At 42.0% G+C, this 11,885-nt stretch overlaps 2 protein-coding genes across 2 annotated transcripts; one reads left to right on the plus strand and one right to left on the minus strand.

Moving 5' to 3' along the window:
• Window positions 1–910: 910 nt before the first annotated feature.
• Window positions 911–5,304, plus strand: sars2 (seryl-tRNA synthetase 2, mitochondrial). The gene is made up of 16 exons (XM_028961984.1): window positions 911–1,224; window positions 1,697–1,792; window positions 1,965–1,994; window positions 2,098–2,238; window positions 2,619–2,673; window positions 2,750–2,813; window positions 2,941–3,046; window positions 3,126–3,173; window positions 3,257–3,365; window positions 3,501–3,546; window positions 3,994–4,081; window positions 4,188–4,300; window positions 4,404–4,497; window positions 4,573–4,665; window positions 4,813–4,878; window positions 5,090–5,304. Exons 1-16 carry the CDS (start codon window positions 949–951, stop codon window positions 5,222–5,224), a joined length of 1,560 nt encoding a protein of 519 aa, XP_028817817.1. The 5' UTR covers window positions 911–948; the 3' UTR covers window positions 5,225–5,304.
• Window positions 5,305–6,812: 1,508 nt separating this feature from the next.
• Window positions 6,813–11,767, minus strand: LOC114769305 (protein phosphatase 1D-like). Its single transcript, XM_028962197.1, has 6 exons — window positions 11,149–11,767; window positions 9,412–9,640; window positions 9,205–9,329; window positions 8,936–9,117; window positions 8,621–8,842; window positions 6,813–8,010 (listed from the first exon to the last, which is right to left on the minus strand). Exons 1-6 carry the CDS (start codon window positions 11,639–11,641, stop codon window positions 7,639–7,641), a joined length of 1,623 nt encoding a protein of 540 aa, XP_028818030.1. The 5' UTR covers window positions 11,642–11,767; the 3' UTR covers window positions 6,813–7,638.
• Between the last annotated feature and the right edge of the window lie 118 nt (window positions 11,768–11,885).

Consider the following 11,885-nt stretch of genomic DNA (forward strand, 5'->3'; position numbering starts at 1 on the left):
AAATAAAATAAAAAAACGGGGCAAGGAGAAGCAGTCTCCTCTCAGTGTTGCACTGTTTTACTTTGTATGTGCATTAGGGAATTACATGCCTATGCTGGACTTAAACTGGATGATTTAACATAATCAATAAATGGTGACAATATCTCCTTTAACTTTTCCTGACCATTACCTTGACGGCATCGCAGTTTTTCCGACTGCATGTCAGCGTGTTTTAAGTCGTTTTAGTCCACAGTTAATCTTTACGCCTACAGACAATTCGGCAAATGGTGAAGGTGTGTTTTGAGCGCAGACCTTTTGCTGATTTGCCGAAAGTCAAGTACTTATGTAGTAATCTGAGAATTATGTATTTGTTCTGGGGCAATTAAAATGGCGACACGTTAATTACTGATTCAGTATATTTGTGGTGAAGCCAGTTGTCATTAGCACCACTTTGTCTTCATAATGACACATTAATGCTCTCATTCAATGCTTTAACAAGGTTCGTGAATACAAGATCTTATTCTTGTGGTAAATGATCTTGAATAGGCGGATGTGACGTCAAACCCAAACACGTCACTTTTTCTCCAAAAGTTCATTTAAACAAATAAGTAAGGACGTAAAGCTTTATTGTCATCCCAACCTTCCTATCAGAAGAAATATCGTCCTCCTGGACCATAGGTGCGGGATGGGGGGGGGTTCTATGTGTTTGTGTGTGTATATAATATCTATATCTATATATATCAGGATTTTTATATAATTGTAATTTATTACATACGGCATAATATGACTAATTATATTTGTCAATATTGAATTAGTTCCTGTATCTGTGCAATTACTTATCTCTTAATTAAAAATGCATTCGTTTATCGCATTTTCACTCCATTGAAAAGGACCCTTTTATCATGTCCAACCGGCCATTTGGTTCTGTGCCGCCAGAGGGCGCAATTCATTCTAGTCTTTACCGTCAACATGGCGACCTCCATAGGCATGCTTACCTTACTGGGTTTATCCTCCGCGCTTAAAGCGTCGCTTAGACGCGGCGTTAATTCGAGGCGCGGGGCGAAATTGCTGTCTGATAGATGCGCGTCCCGAGGTACACGGAGCAGCTTGTACGAACATTTCCGGGAGGGCTACAGCGACAAGGCTGAACTTGACATGGCAAGGGTGTGCGGGGAGACTGACGTCGTTGTCGCAGAACTGGAGAACCGGAAGGGCGATCTTCGGGGAGCTGACGTCTCGGACATTGTAAGAAAGGCTCTCAATGACGCCCTCACGAATCAGTGAGGACATATGTCCGAGGCTGCGTGTTGGTCAAAGGAGCGTGACAGAAATCCGGGTGGTTGGTGGGTAGTGGGGACGTGTTGGAGAACCACCCTCTCTAAACTTCAGAGCCATTAGTCAGAAATCTGGGTGGTTGGTGGGTCATGTTGGAGAACCGCTCTCTCTAATCCGGCTGCGGTGAAACTCGTTGTCAAATCAGTCAACACGAAATCTTGTGGTGTGCCCGTACTTGGACATTTAAGGTCATACAAATGTCTGACTGACTAATGGATCTGAATATTTTCTCTCAGTGTTTTCCACTTACCAGGAGCTACAGAATAGAGCTTCCTGATCTCCTTCCTTACAAATAAATAAGCTACGGCTGCTAGTGGAGTAATGACAGATATTTGTTGTCTGCGAGATGATGCTGTGTCAAGAAATGATTTGTGATGTGCAGGTATTAGTGTGGCAGAAGCTGCAGGAGCTTCGTCAGGACATCACTAGTCTGGAAGACCAGAAGCACAAGATCAGTGCCAGGGTTAAAGAACTTGTGGTCAGTTCTCATGGTCCATCATGACATCATGGCTTTGTATTATGCGTGTATGGATATAAAATATTTACTGTATATCTAACCATCCACTGTAGTTTAACTTAGTGGAGTAACAAAGGAATATACTGTATGTTCTGCACATAAACAATCAATGGCATGGTTATTTTACCCCCAGGACCAGCATGACAAGAAGACCTTGTCAAATGTGAGTTTCAGACTCTGTGTGTATGTCCATTTAAGTCTGAAATTATTATCCATGAATAATATAGTATGGAATGCCTCAGCTCTTGCAACCTCTCTTATCTCAGCTGGAGGAGTTCAGGAGAGCCAAACAGGAAGGAAGGGATATCAGGCTGAGACTGAGCCAGTTGTATCCCCGAGAACTCGAGCTGGAAGAGGAGCATTACAGACAAGCGCTGAGATTGCCCAACCGAACACACCCCAATGTGGTGAGTTAGTGCATGTCGCTGGATGAACTGCAATATGGAAATATAGTTATGTTCCTTGTGAAGGAGTTGGACTCCATACAAATGCTTTTGCATTAAATGTGCAAATAGAATTACAAATGATACACTGATTACATTGGATTTGTCCCAATGTCACCAAAAACGTTAAACCACTCGGTACCCCAACAACTGATTAAAGTGTAGTTGAAGACATTTTAGTGAAAGCCTTTTAACATTTTTAATGTGTTTGTCACTGATATAAAAATTCAGATCTTCAATTCAGTAATTCAATTTATTAATTTAAACGCAAACCCCTCATTTGGACCCATCTGTTTATACAAATAACTGGTACTATTTGTGCTGACGGTCATCACTATTTTCAGCCAGTAGGAGATGAGAGCCAAGCAAGCGTGGTGGAGATGGTTGGACAAAAGCGAGGTGACCTTTTAATGCTCAATCAGATTGGGAACCCAAAGACGTAGATGAAAAACATTCTTGTGTTTTCCATTCATAGAGTTTGATTTCAAAGCCAAAGGTCATTTGGAAATTGGGGAGGGACTGGACATGATTCGTCAGAGGTCAGATCGTTTCTTAATTTGATACAGTACATTTTAAAGTAATGAAACATAACACGTTTTCATGGTCTATTAACATGCGTTTGGATTTGTATATTTTATCATGTAATTGTGTTTTTGTCTTTTCCAGACGTCTGGCTCATGTTTCAGGTCATAGGTCATACTATCTTAGGGGGGCTGGGGCCAGACTCCAGATTGCTCTGCAGAACTTTGCTTTGGACCTGCTGCAGCGGCGGGTAAGACCTGCAGTTGGAAACGCTCTTTCTGGAGCATTAATGTGTATTAAAACCCATAACGTTCATATTTTTCTTTCAGGGATTTATTCTTATGGTTGTACCCGACATGCTGAAGGGAGCAGTATTTGTGAGTAGAGCGCCATGTGAATTTACTAACCTGCAATTATATCTCAGCATCTACCAACACCCCTGTCTGTCACACTTTCTCAGGAGGGCTGTGGAATGCAGCCTCATGCTCATAAGTCACAGATTTACTCTCTGGACCCCTCACGTTTTTCTGATCTCAACCTGGCAGGCACGGGAGAGGTTGGCATAGCAGGTGAGATCTGGTGAGATGTATTATTTATGTTCATTAGATAAAATTCATGAGCCCTACAAATGTCAGGATTAGAAAATCTAAGAACTTGTTAATGAATCCCAGTGTTATGCTGCAATAACTACTTCTGCTTTACAGGTTACTTCATGGATCATGCTGTTAACTGCAGAGACCTCCCTGTAAGGTATTTAAAAATATGAGTTTTTTTCATCAAGGTGGAGCTCCAACCCTCATGATCTGTTTAGCGTGTGTCACATTGTTTTTGTATTATTCGAATTGACACGTTTGAGCCTTAGTAGTGTGTTTCCGCTGATATATAGGGTGGTAGCAGCCTAGTGGGTAACACACTTGCCTATGAACCAGAAGATCCAGGTTCAAATCCCACTTACTACCATTGTGTCCCTGAGCAAGACACTTAACCCTAAATTACTCCAGGGGGGGACTGTCCCTGTAACTACTGATTGTAAGTTGCTCTTGAAAAGGGCGTCTGATAAATGCCGTAAATGTAAAATGTAAATGATACAGATTACTTTATTAGCATAAACATTACATGGCTGGGTTATTGCATCAATATTGTTACCGAGTATTGCATAAATGTATCTGCGTGTGCATGCTGTGGTTCACATTGCAGAACAGTGTGCAGCAGCACATGTTACAGGGCAGAGACTGATACTGGCCGAGAGCCCTGGGGGCTCTACAGGGTGCATCACTTTAACAAGGTGAAGAAGCATTTACAGTACAGGGTGCACTATAAAAAAAATAAAAATTGCATAGGGTTTGCTTAGAAATGCTGTACTATGATTAGCTATAATGAACCCTCTGCAGGTGGAGATGTTTGGCGTTACAGCAAATGAAAGTGGAGACGAAAGCTCGCAGCTACTTGAAGAATTTGTCTCAATACAAAAAGAGATTTTCTCTGCTCTCGAGCTTCATTACAGGTTGAAAAAAGCATATAAATACAATTTGAATACTCATGCATTTGCTTGATATTAGTGTTCTTGCGTTCCTATGAAATTGAGATTTTTTTTTTGCTCAAATCAGGGTGTTGGACATGCCTACGCAAGAGCTTGGCCTGCCAGCCTTCAGAAAGTATGATATTGAAGCATGGATGCCTGGACGAGGCAGCTATGGGGAGGTCAGCACTTTTTTGAAGTCCATGCTCCTTCCTGTTATTGAAATTTATTTTTGATTAAAATTCTGACTCCTTTAGCTCTCCAGTGCCTCCAACTGCACAGACTACCAAAGCCGCAGACTCAACATCCTGTATGAGAAGGAGGGAGGTGGTCTTTGCTATGCACACACGGTGAGTGGTGGCTGTAGACTGTAGTTCCAGCTTGAATACACAGAATATTAGAAAAGTCAGGGGGGTGTTAATTGTGAAACATGATTGAATGATTATCAGCTTTTTCATGTAGAGATAAATGGTTTTATCAAATTGTCCAAATGTCAGGTAAATGCCACTGCCTGTGCTATTCCCCGCACCATCATTGCAATTTTGGAGACACACCAGAATAAGGTAATGTAATCAGTGTTATTATTACTGTATTAATGACGTACATGCATTCTTGATTAATTTTCTTTTCTGCAAAATCCACTTTGTCAGAACTAATACCCAGATTTATTTCTCTGATCATTCATTCAAGTTTTTCCCTTGTCACTCAACTGTTACTCGTCATTTCCATTTGCATTGTTTTCTTCCAAATCTCTGTTTCTATCTCTTTGTTTAGGACGGGACTGTGCGTGTACCCGGTGCCTTGCAGCCATACCTTGGTATGGATATTATAGAAAAACCTAAATACGCCCCTTTGAAATACATTGGACCCAATCAGCCAAATCGTCCTGCACGTCCTGTAGTTAAATGACCATCTGTATTTCCCCATTTAAATTAAAATGTAAATATCTGTTCACATAAACGTTTGCAATAAAACAATACAATACTAAACCTTATAGTCTTCAGATTTTATCCACACTAAATGGTTGTATAAATGTACAACCCCAATTCCAATGTGGTTGGGACTGTGTAAAATGTAAAAAAAAAAAACAGAATATAATGATTTGCAAATCTTTTTCAAACTACAGTCGTGGCCAAAAGTTTTGAGAATTACACAAATGCTGGCTTTCACAAAGTTTGCTGCTTTGGTGTCTTTAGATCTTTTTGGTCAGTTGTTTGTGTGTTATATTGAAGTATAATTACAAGCATTTTGTAAGTTTCAAAGGCTATTATTGACAATTACATCAATTTTATCAGTCAGTATTTGCAGAGTTGGCCCTTTTTTGAAGACCCCTGCAATTTGCAACTTCTGAGCCAAATCCTGACTGATGGCGAGCCATTCCTTCATAATCAGTGCTTGGAGTTTGTCAGATTTTGTGGGTTTTTGTTTGTCCTCCCACCTCTTGAGGATTGACCACAAGTTCTTTATTGGATTAAGGTCCGGGGAGTTTCCTGGCCATGGACCCAAAATTTCAATGTTTTGTTCCCCGAGCCAATTTGGATTAATGGCATGGTGCTGGATCTTCCTGGACTTTCTTGAACACCCTGAAGCCTTTTTCACAACACTTGAATCTCTCTTCTTGAAGTTTGATGATCCGATCAATGGTTTATTTAGCTGCAATCTTAGTAGCAGTAACATCTTTGCCTGTGAAGCCCTTTTTATGCAATGCAATGATGACTGCACATCCATGATGACTGCAGCTAACCATGGTTAACAGGAAGAACAATGATTTCAAGCATCACCCTCCTTTTAAAGCAGGCAGTTTGCTTTTCTAACTCAATCAGCATGGCCGAATGATCTCCAGCCTTGTTCATTCACCCGTGTTCACAACAGGATTGCTGAAATGATCTCACCGGGTCTTTTTGAAGTAGGGCTGAAAGAAAATAGTTTTTTGGATTAAGTTAATTTTCATGGCAAAGAAGGACTTTGTGAAATTTTGTCACTCACAAATCCTTGCAACTCATTTTGAGTTTGATGCCTGCAACAGTCAGCTGTCCTGAAATATCACATTACTATATTGTTTATTAGTGGTGGTATGCTATTTATGTGTGAATAAAGACAATATAGGTAAACACCAGTATACTGTGCAAACATATTGCAAACATTTGTTAATTTACGTATATCAAAATGGAGTCATTTTACAGCACAGTATGGTTGGCTGATGTTTTTAAGCATTTGCTACAACACAAATTGAGGTCTAGATCATCTGGAGACAGGAGCCTCTCCCTAGGTATTACACTGCCCAGTTTGTGTAATTAAACACTCTGTATCATTACAGCCCTATTACAAGGGTAGAGTGCCCTGCCTTACTTACTGGGTATTGAATCATTTCTCTCCTGTCCTAATTTTCCTCTTGGCAACCCTGCCCTGTGGTCAGACACTCAGTCGCTTCAGATTAACAGGTCAATGCAACAAACACATGTGCTCTTTTCCCCTACTTAAACATGAGACTTGCAGATTTGAAGTCAAATTTTTATTTGTTTCAATTTCATTGTAGCAGCACCTTCCATTTAGGATGAATACTAATCTCACGCTGTGAGACAGGAGAGAAAGAACATGAGATTGACTTACAGTTCGTCCAATAGTGAACCAAGTAGTTGTAGACTTAAATAGTGTAATTTATCCTTGCATTTCAAAACTGAAATCTTTATAAACACCAACTGTTTGGAGAAAAAAAAAAAACAATAGTTTTCCAACAATACAGATTTAAGGAAATAAAGAAGAAATAAATGTTGTGTAGCATTAGTTGTGTTATTTATATATATATAAAAAAAAAAAAAAAAATCTTCATTTGGACAGTCATATACACTAACACATTGTACACAGGTGTGGTGCAAATACAAAAATTAAAATGGAGTACCCGCTTATTTTTGTAACATAAGACAATGTATAAAAATATATTGCTTGACTCAATGTTAAACATGACATGGTGCCCATAAATCAATGCCATCTTTGGAGTATTTACATCTGGGCAAAGTAATGCTTAATCAACTGGAGTTCGGAATTGCAGGGCACAAACAATGTTAAAGACAAAAACATATACAAATCTGTAAATAACAGGATTTACAGAAAAGCAAATTCTAAAAAAAAAACCTTCAATTCTTAATTTAAATAGAATAAAAACAACAAGTTCACTTAATGTTGATTTGTGCCACAGTGGAAGAAAAAAAAAACAAAAAAAAAACGATGACCTGCATTAATGTAATGTCCCACAGTATAGTTCTTGATGGTGGTCTAGTAGTACATGACTGAATGGAACCATCAATTAAAATACATGTTCCCATTCAGCATACACATACTGTAGTTTTCCTGTGTTGCTGGAGAAGAATCTGTTTCTGGTTCTTCCTGCTCCGTTTCCCGGAGGAATGGTCACTATTTCTGCGTGCTGCATATGTAGATGGGAGACTGCTTGGTGAATTAGGAATGCTGCGTCGAGGCCTTTTTCCAGGAGGCAGCGAGGACACCTCTAGCACTCGTTTACCAGAAACGGTTCTATTAGTAAACATGCTGAAGGACTTGTCTGTAAAATCATCACAGGACAGATCTTCTGATAGGGAATCGGTCAGGGCACACAAACTGGCACCGCACAGGGCATTTTGCCGTTCCAAAGCTGGAGTTAGATCGCATACATCCAAAGGCACATCTGCATTGGGCACCTGCAACGAGATGAACCAAAAAGTGGTCATCCCTTTCATAATGACGCAGTTCTGAGACCTTCAGGTGTCTGCAGATTTGCCACTTAAAAATAAATAAAATAAAAATAGAATCCTGACATTGTATTGGCCATGAAAAGACAAAATATAGAATAATAATAATAATACACCTTTTTCTGGCATGAACTAGAGCCTAGAAATTATATATTGAAATTTCATCTAAATCACAAATTCAGCAATTTAGTGCATAAAATGACACCAATATAATGGTTTTAACCAAAGTTATCCGCTATACTATATATATATAAGTTAATGCATTTGTGACCTCTAGTTTGCACTTTTTGTTGTATGGGGTTGATTTTGTAAACAAGGTGGGCAGGGAAGCGAACTACATGCTGTCTGTATAACTACACTGAAAGGATTTATGCTCATGTTCTCGATATAGTCATTTACTACATCACATGTGGAACAAATCGTGATACATTGAGTATATTCAATATAATGCCCACCCCTACCATGAAACACTACATACTCAGGTAAAGTCAATTTAATGATTCACTGCCAATTTAATTACTATAGCAGATGAAGTCAAATGTAACTATGTCTCACTAACCTTGATGAGGGGCGTCTCAGAGCGGGATTCATCAATGGTGCCACAGTGAGCTCCATCAGCGAGGTTCAACAACACCTCCTCTTGATGAAGCTCCTGCGAAGCCTCTGGGGATTGCAGCGAGATGACTATAGCACTCGTGTTGTCTGCCCGGAGCATCCGCTGGCGCCATCGTAGCAATGCATGACTCACTAACTGCCGGGCACTAGAGACCCCACACTTTGCCTGTTGAGAGATTTTCAAAGAAAATCTTTACAAATTGAAGGGGACCAGAATAACATTTAAGAAGGAAGGATCTTCAGTGTGTGCAGGACTCACCATGGCCTCATCATTGTCTTGGCACATAGACACAGCGTCTTGTGGGGGTACCATGTTCCATAAACCATCACTACCCAGAATTATATAGCGGTGCTGCGTGAGGTCTAGGTGTACTACTGTCGTATCAGGCTCAGGCGAAACCACAAACTCTCCACTGTAGAAGTCATAGCTCCACAGATCCCCTGCAGAACAAAAAGCAAAAATAAACGTCAACTCAAACACGCACACACACGCACGTACTACATCCAAAGGTATATTTTGTTTCTCACCTAAAGCCCGAGCCACAGCAAGGAATGGTATTTGGTCGATGACAGTGCTCCTCCGAACGGGACCGTTGTGAGTGAGGCGGGGCCTTTTCCACACAACACGATTGACCCCGGACTTCTTAATTACACTGATTAAAAAAAGGAAAACTTATGTCAGCTGAGGCCTAAAAGCATGATACTTGACCAACTAGAACCTCTAACCATACTCGCCTTCCACCAAGCCCTTCAATGCGCTCTCTTTCTTTGGGAAGTTCCGGCTTGTGGTCTTGTGTGACCTCCACGGCCCGAATGAACTGGTCTGAAGGCTCATCCTGCACCCCCAGTACCACGGCGGAGTCCCCAACATGGGCAACATACATGCGATCCCCTCTTATCACAACCACACTTGCTGTAGTGCCAGACGTGCTGGGGAGCCCTGTGAGGGTCTTAGGCCATTCAGCTATAAATTCAGAGAGAGCAGCATGTTTCAGGACAGAAATATGGACACTGAGCCCTTTACATGGAATATTTAATACAAGAATTCTGTGTATGGGTCCATGATTGGCTGGATCACTGGTCATAGTAAAATGCACTTCTCAAAAAAAACAAATGGGAACACGATGTAACTCCAAGACGTCCCTAATAAAGGCGTGGTTCTGCAGGTGACCACAGACCACTTCTCAGTTTCTATGTTTCTGGCTGATGTTTTGGTCACTTTTGAATGCTGGCGGTGTTTTCACTCTAGTGGTAGCATGAGACGGAGTCTACAACCCACACAAGCGGCTCAGGTAGAGCAGCTCATCCAGGATGGCAGTGCGAGCTGTGTCTGTCAGTGTAGTGTCCAGAGCAAAGAGGCGCTACCAGGAGACAGGCCAGTACAGCAGGAGACGTGGAGGAGGACGTAGGAGGGCAACAACCTGGCAACAGGACCGCTACCTCCGCCTTTGTGTAAGGAGGAACAGAAGGAGCACTGCCAGAGCCCTGCAAAATGACCTCCAGCAGGCCACAAATGTGTCTGACACCAAATTTGTGATTGATTGTGACACCAAATCCAGACCTCCATGGGTTGATCAATTTGATTTCCATTGAGTGATTTTGTGTGATGTTGTCAGCACATTCCACTATGTAAAGAACAACGTATTTAATAATAATCTTTCATTCATTCATATCTAGGATGTCTTATTCTTGTGTTCCCTTAATTTTTTGGAGCAGTGTACAAATAAAACACTCCACACAAGTACAATGGTGGTGTTCTAGATGTCTTAACAGTGATGTTGACAATATCATCAGATTAGACAGATGTTTATAGATAACAATAATACGTGGGGTAAGCGCAGGGTAATGGTACATCATACTTTCACAATCTTATATTTAAACAGAGTACACTCTCAGCTCGACAATGGCATAGTCCCCGGTTGCATGCTTCCAGCGCATCCGGACGCGTTTTACTCAACCCCACGAAAACATTCCGGACAATTCCGAGTGGGTGGGCGCGGCGGGTCGTGGCGGACCTCCGATTGGTTGCAGGAGCAGGTCAAACGCCGCATATCCGAATTTGATTGGCTGACATAACGGTCACTCAAAATTCCGTGGCGCTCACGTTGACTTTTTAAACCACCGAGGAAAAGAAAACAAAAGGTTTCGGCCAAGATTTCACCAACGTAGGTGAAAGCGCGTATAAAACGTGTTGGCAATGTGAAATCGCTACACATTACTAAACACACAATTAACACGAAACAGGCCAATTACGAACATCAAAACAGACGGAATCATTTATTGCCTACAAAAAGCCACAAACACAGGGAACGTCCGCAAACCAGAGACTCGCGGGAGATTTAATCATCCACCCGGCGCCCACATTTAAAATGCAACGCGCGTTATCGCACGACAATACAGTGGTCAGCCAGGACCACATGCGTGCAATATAAAACGGAAAGTTAATAGTAAAAAATGTGCAAATCAACTCACGTAGCTTTTTCCACATCGCATGGTGGCAAGCGACGAACCCCTTTCGGATAGCTGCGCATACTTCGTCGTCGTCCTTGGACCAGAAGCCTCTTTGTTTCTTTATAAAATCCCACAAGTAGTCCCGCGCAAACTGCGCCGCGTCCGGGCCTCCGTGGCCATCGAACACTGCGAAAAACGCGACGGATCGGCGGGAATGTGGGGCCACGCCGTCCGGGGCCGCGCAACTTCCATCATCCCGGGTCAACGTTTCGCTTTCGCAGTCAGGTGCAGACTGGGCTCCGCGGACAGGGGTGTCCAGGCTGCTGTAGGGAGACCCGGTCGCTGGAGCGCGGTCCGCGTTAGCATTGTCCTCTCCAGCCTCGCCGTGTTCCGCTGAATGCAAGTCTTCTTCAACCGGCTCAGGCTCCACCACGACCTCGGTTACGTCTTCCATATATTTCCTGCCTCCCTGGTCGGAAAACACGCTCACTCGCATAGAAAATGTGTTTTCCATGGTCGACTGGACGTCGGTGTCATAAACAGCCTGCCAAATGTTTAATAATTAGGCAGCTTAATCGAACGCAGCACAGTTTGTTATCGCCCTCCCTCGGTCTTTGTTTATTTTTGGCCTTTGTAGGCATGCTCAGGAACGCAGTGACGTCAGAGTTCCGATTGGGGCACGTTCAGAATGAACCGGTCCGATCGTTCGCGTTTTTATTTTTTGTTGAGACACCCATTCTTGTGAAACAAAGTCGTAA

The sequence above is a fragment of the Denticeps clupeoides genome, chromosome 19 (genome assembly GCF_900700375.1).
Source record: "Denticeps clupeoides chromosome 19, fDenClu1.1, whole genome shotgun sequence".
NCBI classification, from domain to species: Eukaryota; Metazoa; Chordata; class Actinopteri; order Clupeiformes; family Denticipitidae; genus Denticeps; species Denticeps clupeoides.

Excerpts from the sequence above, each read along its gene's own strand:
- sars2 (XM_028961984.1), top strand. The coding sequence starts at position 949 with ATGGCGACCTCCATAGGCATGCTTACCTTACTGGGTTTATCCTCCGCG. Across the intron at positions 2,239-2,618 it reads ACCGAACACACCCCAATGTG|CCAGTAGGAGATGAGAGCCA; the intron begins GTGAGTTAGTGC and ends CACTATTTTCAG. Across the intron at positions 3,547-3,993 it reads TGCAGAGACCTCCCTGTAAG|AACAGTGTGCAGCAGCACAT; the intron begins GTATTTAAAAAT and ends TTCACATTGCAG.
- LOC114769305 (XM_028962197.1), bottom strand. The coding sequence starts at position 11,641 with ATGGAAAACACATTTTCTATGCGAGTGAGCGTGTTTTCCGACCAGGGA. Across the intron at positions 9,330-9,411 it reads ATTGAAGGGCTTGGTGGAAG|TGTAATTAAGAAGTCCGGGG; the intron begins GCGAGTATGGTT and ends TTTTTTAATCAG. Across the intron at positions 9,118-9,204 it reads TGCTGTGGCTCGGGCTTTAG|GGGATCTGTGGAGCTATGAC; the intron begins GTGAGAAACAAA and ends TTTGTTCTGCAG.